At 31.8% G+C, this 21,292-nt stretch overlaps 1 protein-coding gene across 1 annotated transcript; it reads right to left on the bottom strand.

The window, feature by feature from the left end:
- Positions 1–929: 929 nt before the first annotated feature.
- Positions 930–17,927, bottom strand: LOC132721293 (low-density lipoprotein receptor-like). Its single transcript, XM_060705574.1, has 5 exons — positions 17,687–17,927; positions 12,475–12,663; positions 12,002–12,106; positions 3,670–3,789; positions 930–1,340 (listed from the first exon to the last, which is right to left on the bottom strand). Exons 2-5 carry the CDS (start codon positions 12,626–12,628, stop codon positions 1,018–1,020), a joined length of 702 nt encoding a protein of 233 aa, XP_060561557.1. The 5' UTR covers positions 12,629–12,663; positions 17,687–17,927; the 3' UTR covers positions 930–1,017.
- Positions 17,928–21,292: the final 3,365 nt, after the last annotated feature.

Raw genomic sequence — 21,292 nt, 5'->3', positions numbered from 1 at the left:
GAAAAACTAGTTTTTGCGAAATTCCAATGATTTTTTTTTTATATTTTGTCAATTAAAAAATAAAGAATGTCAAGAAACAACATGTTTTCCCCAAAATTAGGTGTAAGGGCACGTGTTAACATGGAAAAACTAGTTTTTGGGTAATTCCAAGGAATTTCATCTTTTTTTGTTAATTAAAAAATAAAATAAAAAAGGTAAAAAAACCAACAATTATTGACAAAAATTAAGTGTAAGGGCACTTGTTAACATGAAAAAACTAGATTTTGGGTAATTCAAAGGATTTTCACCATTTTTTGTTAACCCTTTCCCTCATATAGACGTGTTTTGATGGCTTTTGCCCCCCCCCTTTTGAGACCTCAAACAGTGAAAAAATGCTCCAAACATTGTTTTGCGTTTGAGAAAGTGACCACTTTTTCTGCGCCGCCCCCATCAAAATTGTACATCAGGGGGTTGTCAGAAGGGGATGTGCCCCCTTCTGTTTGGTGGCTTTGAAGAGGGCTGTAGTTCCCCTCATCGCCAAGAAAATTTTGGACATGTGACAAACTAAAATGGTCTCAGGTCGATCTGAGGGTAACTAGTAACCGACGCTGAAAAGCCTTTTACTCTATCTCAAGTTATTTAGAAGTCGAAGAACTTTGATTTCAGTTTTGATGGGAAAAAAATAATGCAAAATGGTGATTTGTGGCAATTTTGAGACGTCCGCCGTTGCCATGCTAACATGAAATTTACGATTGAGCATGCTGTGACAGCGGTAATGGTCTAGATAACAGTTGTGTCAAGTTTTATTTGTATTGAAGCTTTTTATAGTTTCATAACAGTTTGAACTTGAAACAGGAGGTTTTTCAAGGAAAACGCCATTTTTCTCAATATGCTCATGAATTAAAAAGTTAAGTATAAGATAACTGCCCAAATCTTTTAAGAATTGAGCGTTATCTTTACATTCCGAACAGTATTTATAGAAATGTCCGTTATGATTTTTGTTCATGCCAAAATAGGCAATTATGACAAAAAGTCAATTTATTTAACCTGTACACTGAACATTTTCACTTGGATGGACATAATGTCACTTGAAACATACATGCATATTTTCGGCACTCCCTTTGTTCTTAAGACTAAAATATAATACATGTATTGATAATTCAATGCATTTATTAAAGAATGTTGCTTACCTTCAACTTTTGACGAAAGGTATTCACTGCTGAAATCATCAGAATTTGGAGGATTACTTTGGCAAATTCTTTCGTCACCTCCATCCCTACAGTCAGGATAGCGATCACACGTCAGTCGATATGGAATACATTTGTAATCAGCAGCACAAAGAAACGATTTGTTACAGGAGTCTTGTAATGAAAAATAAAACGTGATAATCATTTTTAATACATGTATATGCATTTGTAAATAGATGTGATCATAGATGTGATAAAACCAATGCTTACCTAAGACAACAATATTTCCTTTAAAAATATGTATAATCAAACATAAGAAAAAGCGAAAATACATAAATCGGGCAAAGCCAAAACACTTAGAAAATCAAGAAAGCCGCATCCAAGTAAATTCTGGAAAAGGGTTTAGAGACAATATGCAAAGAATCCCGTACATGCCAATTATTTAAATATTCCTGATTTATTTACCCATTTTAAAAATTAATATAGCGAGGAAACGAATAACAGATATCAAGTTACAAATCCAACAAATGATTTAGAATGCGCTTTATCAACCTCAGAAGTAAAAGAGACTTTTTTACTCCAAAAAAAATAAAAAATAAAAAAAAAATTAAATAAAAAAATATAAAAAATAGAATTTTCGAAAATTGGGAACAATGTGTCTCAAAAATTGGTGGGGCGGTATTCGGGAAACAAAAATTTTTTAAAAGGGGAAAATGGGGAAAAATCCTTAAAATTTACCAGGGGATAGCCCTTGCAAACATTTGTTCTCAAATCGCTAAACCGAGTGGTGTGTTAAACATTGTAAAATTATTGACAATCAATTTGGTTTCCAGAAAGGAAATTCACGACGGATTGAATTTTGCTTTTTACACTCGATAATCATGAAGACACTAGCAGAAGGAATACATTATATTGATGTTTTCTTAACTTCGAAATATGTTTCGGCAAATTTGCTCGAACATTTATTTGTCAGATTATGTAAATTCAAAATTTGTTTCGGCTAAAAGGTGTATACACGCATCCGTTAAAGCTGCAATTAGATATAACAATACAGTCTCGCCGTTTTTAAGTCAAATATTAGGGCAAAACAAGGGGTCCCCAGTTATTATTATTATCTTCATACTTCGCGAATGATATATTAGAAAATATTTATTCCAATATAAACGGCCTCTTTAGGATTGACGACGCCAAAATATTTCTGCTACTTTTCGCAGATTGGGCTGTTTTTTTTGGCACATACGCCTATGGCACTCCAATCTATGTTAAATGATTTACAAGTATATGAGGACTTAAATACTTATAAAACGAAAATAATGATATTCGAAAAAGGCAGACATACAAGTTATAATTTCATATATAATGCCATAGTTTTAGAAAATGAAAAATTGTTTAACAAACTTCGGATGAATTTATTCTAAAATGGTCATTGGAATAGAACACAAAAGAAATTAGCTCAGCATGCTTCGTTTTCATTGCATAATTTATTTACAGTGTTGTAACAATTAAAATTATCCATTGGAGAAAATTTTAAACTTTTTGATAGTATGGTACGTTCAGTTTTAAACTAAGGTGCTGAAGGTTTTTGATATCAAGAAGGAGAAAAAATAAAAATGATTCATTGCAAATTCCTCAGAAAAACTTATGTTAAAACACAGGTAACTAGGGGATCGGTCGAAACGAAAGAATATGTTAATAAAGTAAACATTAAAAATTTCGAATATCACTTACAAAATTTAGATTTTCATCCAATATTCTAGCAATAGAAACGGGTCGATACGAAAAAGGAGCACGAGAAAACAGACTCTGTACGAAATGCAATTTAAACGTGGTAGAAAATGAATTTAACTTTAATTTAACTTTTGCTAGTTTGTCCAAAATATTATTGTCTACGTTGCAAATACTAAAAACCTTACTGATGTCGCTGATGAGGTTATGAAGTCTGCATATCACTGATAAGATGTAGAAAGACCAATTTTAATAACAGAACACATATCCTATGTGTGATTATACAGCATTTCAAGTAAGAGAAACATTAACCAGCCGCCTGGAAAAAGCCAAATCGAAAGAACTAAAAGTACCACAAACACAACAATAACACAACAATAATTTCGTACTAAACAACCTTAAATGAGTTGTGATATAACACCTTTGAATAAACAGGGCGACATTTTAGGGGCTCCACACAGCTAACAACGCTGATATGGCGATAGCATAGAGAGAATAAATCGGAAAGCCAGTGATTTTTTTTTGAAGCTCATTTTCGTTGGTATTGTTGCGACTTACTTTTTTTTTCAAATGTCGTTTCATAATAAAGCAGCATTTTGGAATTTCTATATCGTTATTGTTTTTGCTGACATCAGACTATAGTTAATTACAAGTATTAAAAAGAGATATTGTTTTAGATACCAAAATGAACGTTACAAACTGAACGTGAGAATACATCAAAATAAAATATTTTATATTTAAAGTTGTTTTACACTGTTATACAAAGTCAAATACAAACCACAATCTGTTTCATCACTTTTGTCGAAACAGTCGTATTCAGCGTTACATCGATTGACTTCTTGAATACATTGTCTATTTTTACAACGAAACTCATTTTCATCATCACACTTTGGGTAATCTTAAAGAGTTCGTAAACAATCAATTTAACAGCAAAATAAAAACTTTGAACCGTGTGTTATATATTGTATATATTAACACAGTATATGTGTTTGGATATACGAGTAAATATTTGGATATATACTATAATTTTGATTATATTTGTGACCAACAATACAAAACGCTGTTATCTTCTAGCACTTTTTTAAGTGTCGACACGAATATCATTCAAATATGAATTCATCTAGAGTGTGCTCTCAATAAATGATTGGAAAATTACGAGGAAAACAAAATTATTAAGGGATATACACATAATGTGTTATATTGGTGGTAAATCCATAAAAGTATGGTTCTTTCACATGTGTTTCATAGCAAAGTCTTTCGCTCACTTAACATTACATATTTTGGAAACTTATACAAATGTTTTTATAAGATCAGAGTAGGCCGTTTAAAGGTTTTTGAACTTTTTTTAGGGATTACTATGTTCTTTATTTTATACATAAATAAAGAATCGTTGTATTCCTGGCATATGGTGTATATAAAAACAATTTTCATATCGGTTATTGTAAAGTAACACATTATAGCACTAAGCTAACAAATCACGCAGCAAAATGGTTGTTTCTACTCAAAATATTTTAAAGATGTAAGAAAATTATTACTCTACATAGTACAGTCCCTGAGGACCTTTTGTGTGCAAAAAAGGTCCATGGATAAATGTTATACCAATGTAAAGATAAATGTTTGAAGTTTACAAAAATTTTGGGTAGACATGTCAAATCATGGTACGTTTTGAGAAATCCAAGATGGCCGCCAAGATGGCCGCCAAATTATTGAAAAATGGCTAATACGCATTTTATCTGATAAAATTAGGTTTTTTTTGTATTTATTTTAGTATAAATGATGTAAGAACTTCACATCCTATTGGAGCAATATGAAAATGGAGGCATTTCTATTATTATTTCATATTCTCTGAATTTCATAGATAAATTTGCTAAAAAATGCATGAAAAAATTATCAAAAATTGATATGGGGCTGACATTTTTTCCTACCAGCTAAGGCATAGCGATGTAAATGAGTATTTTTACCATATACTACAAAGACTTGAACAATATCATACTAATATCACCCTTATTTTTTATCTTTATTGTAAAAGAATGTGGATTCTGATATTCTTTAAGTGGGTGGGGTAACGAAAATTAAGTTTCAGTATTTTGTTAACTGGTTTGTTATGATAATTTAAACTATGAATAGTCAACATGTATTGCACTTTAGGATGTACATAAAGTTATAAATAATTAAGAAACTTAGACTGATAATTTGTTTATCAATATTCAACATGTTCTGTTGCCATGGCAACGGAGAAGTAAAATGAAAGACACACCTGAAACGTATGACACTTTCAACTTTTAGCATCTTAAGCATGTTGATAAGAATGACAGAAACTTAAAGATAAATTATCTGTGCACAATGCCATGTTAACAAATTGAAAAAAAATGTAACATTAAAAGAAGTCACATTTAATTCTAGCAAATTATCAACACAGATAACAGCCGATATTTTGAAATTAGATGAATAATTTTATTTCAAGAATTTGCATCATGCATTTGCTTTTTTCAAACTGCTATACATAGAAAAAGGTCATGTCAAATGTGCATGTTGTTATATTTGGAAAGGATAATTAATGGTGATAATAATAAGTAAAAGGCAGTCTTAAGGTAGAAATGTATATAAACATTATCAAATGTTTGAAACTGTATACATAGGGTAAACATTTAAGACTTTGTAGCTAAAACGAGAAATAAGTAGGTCACAGGTTCAAATTCTAGGTCAACCAATATCAAATTTTAATGACAATCGAATTTATTGTTGAGTTCAAGCTTTTTGGTTGTAGCTCGTATTATGAAACTCTAACTTGCATTACATGAAATTCTATGTCAACTGATCTCAGTGTATAATTCTGCATCTGAAATTTTACAATCAAAAAACAAAGAGCTCACTAGAACAGATAAAGGTCAGCTGGCATGTCATATTGTGTCTGTTATCCAAATTTCTTTAGCTTCAAAAACAAGAAAGTAGGTCACGAGGTCTTAAATTTTAGGTCACCTTATACCAGTGGGGCCATGATTGGAACAATCAAAGAAGAACACAAAACAATTCGTCCAACCAAATGGTCTTGCATTGTGATTTCTGACAAAAAGTTTTTTTATATAAAAATCGGTATCTAGGCAGGGCCATTTTTATGCTCCACGAAAAATTTCGGGGGGAGCATATACAGTCGCCGGGCGTGTGTCCAAAACCTAGTCAGTGAGCATCACCCGGTTCAACCGGCTCTTGTTTTAATCCAGACTCATGATCATTATTTGATGCCTGCAGTCTTAGCACTTTACGGAGATTGTCGGCTTCTCTTGTTCTACAGACAACAATTGATCTCGGACATTGAGTTTTACGGTCATTTGTCTGTCAAAAAAGTTAGTACCGTAGCTTAGTAGAAATTGGTTATTACTCTTCTGGTTATTTATCCATGAAATTCAGATAGTTTAACTGACCTTCAAGCTATCAACAAAGAAGTGTTGAAATTGGCGTATAACCCAGGCCCGGCCCTATCATGATTTGAAGAAACATGGTAAAAGTCTTCTAGATATTATTTCACATGCTCTAAACAATAGGGTTAAAGGAATGATTTTATAATGGATTTTATATATAAGTTAGACTATGTAAATCAAGTGACCTGTGGGAAAGGTAATTATAATCAAACGGAACATGACTTAACCAAGCTTAGTAGTTATATCGTGACATAAAGTGATATGGTCATAGAATGAATGCTTCACACTTAAAAATCAAAGCATTTTATTTATGGAGAAGAAAGTTTTCAAAGCCTTTTCTTTATAACACAAAGTAAAATGACTCCTGGGGTTAGGTCAACTTTGACCAGATTGTCAAGATTTGGTCTTTTTGACAATGCTTTTAATCCAAAATCTAAGATCTGGGCATTTGGTTTTGGAAAAAAGTATGGTTTTAAAAAGTTTTCCTTTGTGTCTCCATATGAAATAAGCTGTCCCTAGGGGTGGGTTAAATGTTCATTTGAATAAATTTTGTACTGGTCTATACAAGGCTACAACAGAAATAATTAGCTATAGGCATCGGTTTGGGACAAGTTTTTTTTTTTAGCTTTTCCTATATTTAAAATGAAATGACCCCTGGCATAAATGAATTTGACCACAAGGTCGTAATTTAAGCAAATTTAATAGTATTCTATACTAGGTCCTGCAGTTATGGAGAAGAATATTTTCATGTTTTTCATATATTTACACTGTGTAAAGAAAGTTAACTCCGGGGCTTCGCAAGGAACATGAATGTGTACTTCTTGACCTTTTACCAACCACCTTGATGTTGTGTCATGCATATCATAAGCACATAGTCTCATGATGGTGATTATTTGTGCCAAGTTATTTAAAATCTTGCATAAAGTCAAAAAGTTATGGAGAACATATAACCTTGACATTGGTTGCAGCAACCTGGATGTTGAGGTCTGTAGATTGTGTTGTGGTGGGAATCATTTGTGCTAAGTATTTTTAAAACCTTTGAATTGTCAATAAGTTATAGAGCGGACATGAAAAAAAGATGTTTTTACATTGGACCATTGAGTATGACCCTGACCTTTAGGGTTGTGACTTGATTATTGTGCTCTGCCAATGGTGTCATAATGTTGATCATTTCTGCCAAGTTATCTTAAAAACATTTCAGAGGTTTAAAAGTTAGAGACAGACACGAAATGTAGACTTTCTAACATATGAACTGTAAGTGTGACCCTGACCTTTGGGGTAGCAATTCAATTATTGCGATCTGCACATCGTCTCGTAATGGCGATCAATTGTGCCAAGCTATTTAAAAAAAATTCACAGGTTTAAAAGTTATGGAGGGGACACGAAATGTAGATTTGTATACATTTGACCTTGACCTTTGGTGTAGCAACCCAATTTTTGCGTTCTGCACATGTTCTTATACTGATTATCAATTATGCCAAGATATTTTTAAAAAAAAATCAGCGGTTAAAATGTTGGAGTCCACATGAAATGTGGACTTTTTAACATTTGACCTTAAAGTGTGACCTTGACCTTTTGGGTAGCAACCCAATTATTGCGCACTGCACGTCGTGTCATAATGGTGATCCGTTGTGCCAAGTTATTTCAAAACTTTTCAGCGTTAAAAAAGTTATGGAGCGGACACGAAATGTAGACTTTTTATTATTAAATGAAGACTTTTAACATTTGACCTTAAAGTGTGACCTTGACCTTGGGGGTAGCAACCCAATTATTGCGCTCTGCATATTGTCTCATTATGGTGATCACTTGTGCCAAGTTATTTCAAAAAAATTTCAGGGGTTAAAAAGTTATGGAGCGGACACGAAAGTGTTACGGACGGACGAACTGACAGACGGAGGCCATTCCTATAATCCCCTTTCCGCTACGCGGAAGGTGATAAACAATGTTGGTTTAGTCCCATCTGAAAAAGCCATACATATAAAAGCTCAAGATCTTTTTATTTATTTCTGGGAATATTTGAAAACATTTCGCATTGTCAGTTCTATTTTTAACTTCTGTGACTAAGATATACAATAATCCGATTTGTGCAAAAAACAACAACAAAACAAAATTTCTGTCAAATTTTATCAAATATAGCCTATTTTTACGTCACATCAACACTTTAAAAGGCTTTGTGGCGACTTTCCTGCTTTACTGTGGAAGACCTTAATATGTTTCCCTCCGTGCATTATTTCATAATATTGACACTTTCTGGTCATCTTTTAAGGCAAATCAGAATTACGAAGTCTATAAGAAAGTAAAATTTGGCTTATTCAAATAAAGAAAACATTAAAATTGTTTGTAAAATAAAGAAATCAAAGTCATAATTATGTTCATCCTGATTCCAAATTCAAATACGTCCTGAACTTAATCTTAATTTGGAACACACTAGTGTTATGTGCATTACATGCTACCGTACAATTTGAGAAATGCTGTTTTTCCTCATCTCCAATTACATTGAAACTATGGTTTTAAGACTGCACATTTATAATGACTTATTTAAAACAGAAAGCTTATATGAATTTTGGATACGTTCAGCCGCGGGTTACTCCACATGATTTATTGATATTTATTGATGGTGAGAAAATAACGAAACTGTAACAGTTAATATGATTACCAATGTCTTTGAGATTTTATTTGAATGCTTACCTATATATCAGTTATAGCTTATTACTATGTGACGACAATTTACATACTTTTTTGTGTGAGTGGAACAAAAGTCGCTCCCAAAGTTTTACAAACACATATTTTTCTTATAACTTGTAAAAAACGGTCGAAAACATAAGCAAAATCTATCATTACACCAAATTTATTGAGTGCCTTTCTTATATATATAATATGTTTAAATGCGTTTATATCATAGTTATAAACATTAAGAAAGAAAATTTTAACAATTAAACAAATCTAGATATGACTATGTAAAACTATTTGCATATAAACATACCATTAGATTCTTTTCAACGTGATTTATAACAGACCGCCATCTACTTAAAAAGTCACATATTTCTAAAGAACGAATTGAGGCTGCAGTAACAGTAAATTTGGTAATAAGACAAGATGCCATTTGATGAACAGTCCGGAGTTTGTTGATGATGATTTTAGACATACTGACCGTATAACAAAGGATTAGGTGGTCTGACCTGTAGGTCACAAAATAATTTATAAAGAATTTTGAGGCAACGGTGGAATATGACCTATTTGTTTTGCGTAGCAAGATTTATAATTTATGCTGCTCTATATTTTTTTAGAATAGCAGAAAGTGTCAAATTTTTAACACAAAATGGTGATTTTATCAATGTTTCTCCAACTGTTAAAATATTTATCAGCTGGGCTTGTATTGCATTAAGATGACAGGTTTTTCAGATGCATCCATATGGCACATTATCTTGAAGACGTTCTTCATCACAACATATTGACATATTGTCTCTTCCTTCTTATCACATTTGATCTGTGGGATTTTTTTGCTTTATTTGTTATTTATTATTATTATTATTTAATGACCAATAAATGAAGAATGTTGAAAAGCGTTTTTCTCAAATCGGGCCAAACATCAAGCATAAATTTTATTTTTCAATATAACTCTGAGTAGATTTCATTATTATCTTTTGCCTCTAAAACTTTAAGCGTTTTTATTGTTACAGTAACTGTTCAGCAAAATGTTACTGATGTTTTAATTCAAATTTGTGTTTTTTCATGGAAAGTAAATGTAGCACTGAAATTTGAAATGATTCTTTTTTATGTTTCAAATGTATCCAACTCTGAATTCTGTAATGTATAATCATGACATTAACTTTTACAACATGCTTGAAATGATAAAACTGAAAGCCACATACTTTTCCGGGTTTCTCTCATTTTACCACTTTGTTGCCATGGCAACAGAACCAATTAAAGTTGTTGGTAGAATGCAAATCTACCTTAAAAAAATTTAAGACTTAAAAAACATTTCAAAATGTAATCTTGTTGGTTATTCTTAGTCTTAATAATCGTTATATATCAATTCACTAGAAAAAGGAACTCAATTTTTGTGTACCCCACCCACTTTAGGAATGTCAGAATTCACACTCTTACACAATAAAAATAAAAATAAAGGTACAATTAGTAAATTGTTGATCAGGTCTTTGTAATATATGGTAAAAATATTCATTTTCACCACTATGCCTCGACTGATAGGAAACAATGCCAGCCCAAAGTCGATTTTTGATACTTTTTCATGCTTTTTTAGCAAAATTTCTCTATGAAAACAAGAGTATATGCATAAGAAAATGGAAAAAGGACACTTTTTCATATTGCTTCAATAGGATGTGAAGTTTTAACATCACATTTACCAAAATAAATACAAAAAAGAACTAATTTTATCATATAAATTGCGTATTCGCAATTTTTCTATAATTTGGCGGCCATCTTGGCGGCCATCTCAAAACGTACCATCATTTGACATGTCTACCCAAATTTTTTGTAAACTTCAAACATTTAGCTTTACATTGGTATAACATTTATCCATGGACCTTTTTTGCACACAAAAGGTCCCCAGGGACTGTACTAACACTCATATTAAACATTTCTTTGACCTTATTTTCTTTAATAAAAACATATCATAATACATTGTCTATTTTCACAAAAAAACTCTCAGTTTCATCATCACACGTTGGGTAATCTTTCTTCAATAGTTAAGTTCAATATATCCTATTATGAATCAAAATTAGGGGCTTATTTCTAATTTTCAATATTTTTGTTTTCAAAAAGTATTTTGTTATTTTGTATCAAATGATAATTATTAAATACTTCAACCGTGAAGTTTTGATTTTATCAGACTTTGAAAATATCAGTAAATATTGCAATACATATTTTCCTTTCAGATAAAAGTTTCGATATTCAGATTCATATTTTTTAAGAAAAATCAGTAAAGTAGTTCACATTTTAAGAATATTTCAGGTATGGCCAATGTCAAAATGCTACATGAAAATACGTTATTTCAAAAGGCTTCTACTGTGTATTTTTATGTAAAACTAGTTTTTTTTTTACATTCTATCCTCCCTGAACGTACCACCGTGTGACTTTATTGTTAAAGTAAAACAATTGTCCAGTGTCTTCACAGACAAATGTGTAAAAATGGCATTGGAGGGGTGAAAATCTTGATTTTTCTCATCGAAATCAATGAAGGATTCAATTTTATATATCCAGATGAGGCACTCATTTTTTGGACATTCATTCCTCATATCTCTCTTGGTGAACAATGCTTGTTTCGAAATGAAAACCCGCTATGTATTACATAAAATTATTTTACTTGGCTTCTGTGGAAAGTCAAAAAAGTTTATTTATATTGTAAAATATATAAAGTATAGGTTATAAGTTATATACAGAGTTTTAAGAAACTAATTTTCGAGCGAACGAAGTGAAGCAAGAAAATGAGTTTCTTTAAACTCTGTATATAACCTTTAACCGACTTACAGTTAGTGCCGCTCATTCGAATTGAGTGCATCATGTTAATAGGCGGAGCCCATTAAATCGGCTCATTAAATGTATAAATTTAATACATACAGTTGAGTAACAGCGTATGGTACATTTTTGCAACATTTAAACAAAATAGAACGATTTCATTGACAAACAAACTTTAAATGTAATTATAGTAATCTTTGAAACATTAAAGCTTACCACACAATTCATCTTTGCCGTCCACACAGTCCGGTTTAAAGTCGCACATACGACTCAGTTTCATACAATTTCCGTTGTCACAAGAAAACTCGTCTTCGTCACATTCTACACAAATGTAAATATGGTACTATAATTTGTTAATAAAAATATAATTGTATCATTCCTTTTTGTGTTTACATCAATCTATCAATTGTATCGTCCACAAGGAGACAAGGACAAAAGTCATCACGAAGTAAGGATATGTTAACAGTATTGAGTCAAAACGATCAAATCAAATAATTGTATTGATAAAACAACTTTATTAGCACAACCAACTTATCTTAATTATTAAAATGTATATGTTAAGGAAGTATTTTCGTTATTTCTAAGTATTAAAATATCACTTAAAATGAACGCCATAATGGAGCGATTAATTATTCACAAAATTAAAATAAAGATTTTTAAAAAGAAATCTAATGAACAGAACAAATTACCACTATTGCCATGCAAACACCTGACTTCGTCCGAAGCATCAATACAATCAATGACATCATCACATTTAGCTAACATAGATATCCACTCTTTGCTATTTGTACAGCGGAAATACGCCCCGGAATTGTGTCGGCGGGGTAAATCAGATTTTAACATTGTATCCGTACTTGCATTTTGTGAGAGATTGTGATCTAAATGAAAATATCATTAAAATATTTTAAGAGACTATAATGTATCAAGATAAAGGCAAATACAATGTCAGATTATATCTCTATACAAACTTTGATGATGCTGAGACGTTTTTATAATAACTGCTGTAAATAAAAGAGAGCTTTGATCGTCTTCAACTGATCAAATACAAGTATATCATATTGATATAGAAGTATTGACATAACACACTGTTTAATTTGGTCGTCATGAAAATGTACTTTTGTCTAAAGAGTAAACACTTAACTTTCACATTTAGTTCCAACGAATTGATTGATACAAAAATATGAAAACAATAAAAGAGCGTGTAATGCCACTTATGAGGCTCCGTATATAGATTCGTTTGAGAACAAAACTCATTTTTATTTTCCTTGCACGCACAACGAAGTTATACAGGCTTGGGTGGAGGAGAGGGTGGTAAACTGGTTTGGTTTGAAGGTTCGCGCAATTGCATCGTTCTAATGTTGATTAAAGATAGCCCTCATATTTTCTTATACAACTGAAAGACACTGAATGCATACATGCAAAAAGTTTAATTCAATTGCGTATATTAGCCTTTTCATCGGTAAGGTATCACAATACTATCCTATAAACTGCTCGAATTATTTATCGCATTGTTTTATAATAATTAAAACTACTCTTTCTGTATCGCCTTTATGCCCTTCGAAGAATACGCGAAATGCTAATCATCTTAGGGAATATGGTAAGGTTAAAATGTCTGTGAGGATTTTGATATTAGCTACAATCCTTCAGTTGAACATTACATAAAAATAGAACAAATCACACTTGATCCTGACATTTATATAGTAAAAAGCATTTTGCTAGAATAAGCTACATCTTTGTTATTAACAAATAATGAATGTAAGTAGTTATTTATAATGCTATGAAATGACCGTCAATGCCAACTGCAAACTTATTTAAATTATTTTTTGTAATTAATAGACGAACTTGATTCATTTGTAGGCTAAACAACAGTTAAAGGAAGCAAGTGTCAAATAAAGAAATTCCAACAAAGTGTTCATATAAGTGATCTTGAATCTCAAAGTCAAATTAATTGGATTTCATACAACTTACCAAACCATTGTTTTATATGAAATGATTTATACAAAGATAAAACAACACTTAAGCATTGCCAAATGAAATAATTAAAGTATGACATTGACTTTCAAATGCACATGACCCTCAACTCAACTAATTATTATGTTCCTTTTTCAAAACAAATCCAAATAATTTATTACAACCTAAAAGGAAAAATTGTGACGACGTTTTCTAAGATATACTGTAAGATATTTACATTGACATAAAGTTGACACTGATCTTCAAGGTCAAATCTATAATTTTAGCCTGAAAATTGATTGGCTTTTATTTGTTTTGCCTATTATAAGTAGATGAATTTGAGGTCACCAGGTCAAAGGTCAAGGTCCCAATGTCCTTGACTTAAAAAGCTTATTCGCCTTATAATTTTAGAATCTTTTAAGCAACAGTTTTCATTTTTGGCATGGATGATCATTAGTCAAAGTTACAGGGGCCTTGACTAAAAAGAAACTTATCCGCCTTATAACTTAAGAGTCCTCTGATCCAAATTCTTCACATTTGATATGAAGATTCGTCATGATTAGTAGATGACTCTCTTGATTTTGAGGTCACCGGGGCCTTGACTTAAAAAGCTTGTCCGCCCAATAACTTAAGAATCATTTGACCAAAAGTTTTCATATTTAGCATGGAGGTTAGTAATGACCATTTAATGCCCCGTATTGTTTTTGAGGTCACTTGGTCAAAGGTCAAGAGTTACAGGGGTCTTGACTAAAAACAATATTCCACCCAATAACTTTAGAATAATTTGATCCGCAGTCTTCATATTTGGCATGGAGATAAGTCATGATTCATAAATGAATCGTATTGATTTTTAGGTCACTGGGTCAAAGGTCAAGTCACAGAAGCCTTATCCGCACAAAAACTATAGATTCCTTAAACCCACAGTCTTTATATTTAGCATTGACGTTGGGCAAGAAAATAAGATGACACATATGGCTTCTAATGTCACTTGGTCAAAGTTGAAAGTCACAGTGGTCCTTTCTTCAAAAAGCTTGTCCGCTTAATTGGTGAAGAATGCTTCGGTCAACAGACTTCATATTGGGAATTGATGTTGATTATGATAAGTAAATGGCTCCTATTGATTTTGAGGTCACTAGGTCAAAAGTCAAAGGCAGAATTGCATTGACGTAAAAAAGATTGTCCCCCAAATAACTTGAGATGAGAATCCATTGTCCCACTGTCTCCGTATTTGGCACGGCGGTTAATCATTTCCATTAGATGACCCATATTGATTTTGACGTCACTGGGTCAAAGGTCAATGTGACAGGGACCTTGACTTAAAAAAACTTGTTCGCAATATAACCTAAAAACCATTTGACCCACAGTCGTTATATTTGGCATGGAGGTTAGTTATGACCATTTGATGACCCCTTTTGATTTTGAAGTCACTTGGTCAGAGGTTAAGGTCAAAGGAGCAATAAGTTGTCTGCTGAATTGATTAAGAATGCTTTGGTCAACAGTCTACATATTTGGTATTGAGGCTGATTATGACTAGAAGATGACCCATTTAATTTTGAAGTCACTAGGTCAAAGGTGAAGGCCAGTAGGGCCTTGACGAAAAAAGCTTGTATGCGAAATAACTTAAGAATCCTTTGAGCCACAGTCTTTATATTTGGCATTGAGCTTGATATTGAAATTTAAGTGGCCCTTATTGATTTTGAAGTCGCTGGATCAATAGTCAAAGTCACAGGGCCTTTAGTTGAAAAATTTTGTCCGCTCAATTACTTAAAATGCTTTGTAAACAGTCTTTATATAAGTAATGATGTTGGTTATGAGAAGATGACCTCTATGAATTTTAAATTGACTGTATGAAAGGTCAAGGTCACTTGGGGCTTTATAACATAAAGTTTTTTTGCTCATGTGCTTAAGAATGCCTATCAACAGTGAATTGATTTTGGCATTTTGTCATTTGAAGCATATAATTATTTTCTCATATATTCATCATTAAATACCTCCAGGCAAGACGGCATGCATTGGGGGATGTTCAAGCAATGAGTGGCAGTGTCAATTTGTTTTGAGGTCAGTAAGTGGAAGGTAAAAGTCACAATGACTTTTTCCACTAAAAACATGTAGAATACATAACTAAGCAATGCACTAGCTTACTACCCTCAGATTTGGCTGGGAGGTTGTCCTTGAGCTCTAAATGACCACTGTTAATTCACTGTTAATTCTGAAAAAAATTGTTATTCTGGGGTATTCACGCCATGACTGTGGCACTTGCAGTTATATATGAACAAATTTGATTTAAATCGGTGATTTCTAAGATCCACTGTTAGTTCAATATTTATTAAATGGATTCCACTGAGGTTTTTTAGCATGAGGTAGGAGATAACTTTTCGATATTAATGTTCTATTTGATGAAGGTATAAACCAATAACTTGAGAGGAAAATTTCAGAGGCGTTTTTTCCAGAATAATAATTCTTAGTGTGAAAAATGACAAAACGCGTTGCCCATTTGCAATTTTCAGTTTATTTCTTATTATTTCTCAACAATCTCAAAAAATCTTTCTGTATATGAGTCTCAGCCAAACGATTCAAAAAATCAAATTTTATGTTTTTAGTATTTTTTAACCTCAAAAAAGATGGATTTTGCTTTGTTTTCATTACAATTTAACTTTGCTATAATGCAGTTGTGTCTAATAAATTCGGGGGAGGGGGGGAGGTCATCTTTCAGCATTTCAGATGAAACAGAATTTACAAATATGTCTTATATTACGTTACATAAAGGCCATAGTAAAATAATTGTTTCAAAATAAAAGTATTCTTAATTGATTTATTTACTTTATTACATAGCTGTATGAAACTTGATTATATATATGATACTTTATTTCAATTCAGCATTCCCTTTTTCTGAACATATAAAAATATTGTTTAAAATCGTAATGATATTCATGTCTGAAACATAATGATTTTACGATTTGGGGAGGTTATCAAAATAAATATCAAACATCAAAATATGCCTTATTGTTTTTGCTGCCATACAATAGTTTTATCTTATTTTTTAACGATGAATTTATCTTCTTTTCAGTTGTATTTATGACTGTTTCATAAACACTAAGTTATGAAAAAATATTTAATCACGTATTCTAACACGACCCGCATTTTTCCCTACTGAACATAGAAGAACCGAAAGTGTGTATTATTATGCAACAAAATCACTGTTGACGTTCTATATTTAGACTTGTGACGTGATCATTATATACATGTGACGTAACCATTAATAATGCGACGCGCTGAAAATAAGTACGGAAACAAATCAGGTGCAACTTAGCATATTATAAGGTACGACAAGATTTATTGTTTATGTCGTGTTAGAATCGAAATAATATATCCAAATCGGTGATTTTATCGCTTGATAACATCACTGTTTGTCGTTCGGATGTGCATCAATATATCACTCGGGCTACGCCCTCGTGATATACTTCCTCCCATCCGAACTCCAAACAGTGATGTTATTGAGCTATAAAATCACTGTTTGGGATATATTATTTCGATTCTAACACGACATAAACAATAAATCTTGTCGTACCTTATAATATGCTAAGTTGCACCAGATTTGTTTCCGTATATATATATATATATATTATATATATATATATATATTATATTATATACTATATATATATATATATATATATATATATATATATATATATATATATATATATATATTGTAAACGTTGCAAAAGAAAAAACGTGCAGTCAAAAAAAAAACAAACAAAAAAACCCCAATGTTTATGGACTTGCTCGACAGTCAGAAATATTTGCAAATATCACATCTATGACAAAGATATTATAACTACTAACTAACCTTCTTAAAATTAAAAAAATGATTATAAATCTGAAAATCATCATAACCATTTATTTTGTTCCTGTCACAAAAACAAGTGTAAAAATAGCAATGAAATATACCTTTTGTGTGATTCCCGTCATCTAAAAACGGTTTCTCACAGATGTAAAATTCGAGCTTATTATTCAAACAAACTTCAGTCCCCCAAAGTGCTTCGGTATTGAAATACTGGAATAACGTACGGGTACAATCTGTTATTGCAGGATGTCCGCTTTCCCTGCAATGGTAAAAAACCAGCTTGATCCCTTCAGAAATGTTATAGATATAGTACACAGTAGGGAGTTCATCTTTTACAATTTTATCTTTTTATTTTTTCTTCATGATTTAAACTTCGTTAATTCAATTATTCATTCATTCATTAACGTTTTCAAATGAACGATGTCAACTTCTTGACTTTAGAATTTCACCTTTTGACATCATTTTTGCCATGTAGCCATGTTTAAGAAGTTTGCTAGTAATGAATATGTTTCGTTCCTTAAAATCCTCTTTAAGGCTACATATCCTGGCGAATCTAATTAATTGAGAAACATATACCCCGTTAGCTGTTGCATGGAGTACATTTCAATCTAACTATGGATATTTGACTATACTTAATCCAAGTCGTCTCTCATATAACAGATTTTTGAGTAAATAATATTGTTGGCGACGCCGGTGAGCGGCGTCGTCTCTTATGGAATGCTTTTTATTTTGGCCTATAGAAGGAGCTGTTATTATTAGCATTTAATGTCATGTTGTGTTAATCAGTTTTATTTTTATTCGTAAAAATCAAGTAAACAAATATGTTGTTATATTTGTATTTAATAACTTTATGTAAAACGCATGTGTATTGTGATATTATTTCAACGAAATTGCAGGTTAAGTTTAACAGCTAGTCCCTTAGTTTTATTGACAATACTAAAACCCGTATTTCGAATATCGTTGTGGTCTACATTGATGCCGTATCCATTCATTCATTCATTTATATATTTTCAAAAATTTCCTACAAGAAGAAAGTTCACCTGCAAATGAGTATAAGGATAGGTAATAGAACTGTTGTAAACGATTATCCTATTGATTTCATCCTTATTACGCTTATCTGTTGCGCAGAATGGTTGTTTTTACAAAGTGTACCAGTATCCGGATGTTGAAAGCTATCCGATGTTCTGCTATAATTACTGCTGTCACATGTCCATCTATTATTTTATGAATACTTTGCCAGTAATTTGCATGGCTTAATAAAACTGAGCCAGCAACATTTCATAATTTTGCTGTTTAGGGTGTTCTTTTGGGTTTCAGGTTTTCTCTATTTTAAGGGGAAGTAACTCATGTTTACTAAATTATTTGTTCTTTCTGTCTATCTTAGGTATTACTTATCAATCTATTTTTGTTGTATAAAATTTACCAGTTGTAAGGTCATCAAAAGCATGTTAATGTTATTGTTAGGATTTCATATTTATTTAGTAGAAACTGGGAATTATTAATGTTATGTGCATACATGTATATCTTAGTGTATTGATATGATGAAACTTATAATATTTAAAGAGTTACAGTTATGTCATTATTATTAAAGGGATGAGACTTTCATTTAAAGTTATAAATGATAATACATGTATTGACTGAAAATGTTCTTAAACTTGGATCAAGCAATGTAATTAATAAAGTCTCAAAAAATCATATTCTGAATAGAACTTATTCTAATTTTAACATAATAACATGTGCATAGTTTGAAAAGGACAGCTTCTGTCTTACCTATTTGTAATGGAGGGACACCGGTCTCAACCTCCAGGTCTCCAACAGACTTTACATAGAGTAGATTGTTACTTGCCCTTGAATAAATTTGTGCACTAAATTTATAGTGGGGGATTTGTGCCACATGAAAACCAACATAGTACAAAAAGTAACTGGGCGCCAGATGAAAACATGAAAATACAATCTACCACAAAGAGGTTCGTTTGTTGCATTTTCATGTTTACGCCCTTGATGCAAAATACAAATCAGGATTCATAAAATTTCTAATCATAGAAAAAAGGTTAGTTTTTTTATCTGTACAAAAAATAGATATTGTACATGTATTAGCACAGTTATGTTCACTTTAAAATTGACCTGTTATAAATAATGGCAAAACCAATAACTGCCTAAGCCCTTTTTAGTAAAAATAATTATTGTATACAATAATATATAAATTGTTATTTTAATTAAGACAATGAGTATGTAAGTTTTTTTTCTTATTTATTAATTAAGAACTAATTATCTGTTAATTTAAAAATCTCAAAGTATCTGTCACGGTTTAGAACTCACTATTTAGGGGAGAAAATGTGTAAGTGGCCAGATAGCTTAATCGCTACAGCTGCGGTACATTATTCTGTGGGTCACAGGTTCGAGTTCTGGTCAAGCTGAAAGTTTTTCTCATCCTGTGACTGCATATAAGCATAAGTTCAATTCACTATGCTCTGTAAACATAAGAAATTCAAGGACACAAATCAATATAGTGGGGAAATATGTTGTGGTTTAGAACTGTTCATTATTAAAGAGAAAATGTGTAGCCGGCCGGATAGCTCAGTTGGTCTTCTGAAAGTCATGGGTTCGAGTCATGGTCAGGCAGTTTCAGTCAGGGTTTAGAAGTGGTTTTTCAACTGACACAATTCATGTTTGATTCATTTAACAGATTGCATTAAATTTGAAATGGACAAAGGCAGTATTGCATGATACTTTTAGATCTACAAAGGGCAATTGATACAGTTGATCACACTATACTGTACATTAAGAAGCTCTTTTTCTTCTTCTTCATGAAACTTCAAGCATCTGCCATATGTAATGACATTCTTACATGCGTTAAGTCTTATCTCTGATAGACAGCAGCTGGTGGATGTGGCTGGTACCCATTCTACTACTGCTCTGAGTACCTATGGTGTCCCCCCTGATGTTCATTTTAGGTCCTCTTTTATGTCTAATATATGTCAATGACATGTCTGCAACCCTAAGCAATAAGCTTTTATTATATGCACAGGCAAGAGTATCAGACCTGGGAAGAAAAAATATGACCAGATTGATAAAAACAACTGTGTTCATCTCAAAAGTGTCAAAAACCAAAATAAAATGTAAATAATGACCCCCATTGAAAATATACTTTAAGTTAATTATTCTAAGTATATTTTTAAAGGGGATCATTATTTACATTTTTTTTATTTTTATGAACACAGTTTTTTTTATCAATCTAGTCATATTTTTTCTTCCCAAGTCCGATACTGGTGCCTGTGGTTATATGCTGATGACTCACGAATCCTTTTGTCTGGTAAAATAAATCTTTATTATAAGTATGAGTCTTATAAGATTGGTTAATTGACTATAAATTGTCTTTGACAGAGTCTTTTCTTTTTGGTTTAAGTTTCTATTTAAACTGGGCCTAGCCTCCAGGTCACATGTAATGGTACTGCTATAAAGTACACATCTTTTGTTAAGTATTTAGGTGCAAACCTGGATCAAATTCTTTTAGCGTCGCCCTTTGATGCTTTGCATCAATGCTTTTCTTGTTATCGACTGTAATATGAAGATGCCAAAAACGACGTAAAATTTAAAGAATTCGTTTTATTCAGTTGAAGTGTGTTTGTATAGATACAAGACATCATTTGATCAAAGTAAGAATTAATAATCTAGATAAAAGATATCGTCAAGGTATCGCCAAAAAATGA

The sequence above is a fragment of the Ruditapes philippinarum genome, unplaced genomic scaffold, assembly GCF_026571515.1.
Source record: "Ruditapes philippinarum isolate M1 unplaced genomic scaffold, ASM2657151v2 ctg13767_1_1_1_1, whole genome shotgun sequence".
In the NCBI taxonomy this organism is placed as follows: Eukaryota; Metazoa; Mollusca; class Bivalvia; order Venerida; family Veneridae; genus Ruditapes; species Ruditapes philippinarum.
The sequence above is the reverse complement of the archived record's forward strand: the minus strand, read 5'-3'. Positions and strand labels throughout refer to the sequence as shown.

Excerpts from the sequence above, each read along its gene's own strand:
- LOC132721293 (XM_060705574.1), bottom strand. The coding sequence starts at position 12,628 with ATGTTAAAATCTGATTTACCCCGCCGACACAATTCCGGGGCGTATTTC. Across the intron at positions 12,107-12,474 it reads GTGTTTGCATGGCAATAGTG|AATGTGACGAAGACGAGTTT; the intron begins GTAATTTGTTCT and ends ACATTTGTGTAG. Across the intron at positions 3,790-12,001 it reads CGGCAAAGATGAATTGTGTG|ATTACCCAAAGTGTGATGAT; the intron begins GTAAGCTTTAAT and ends GAACTCTTTAAG.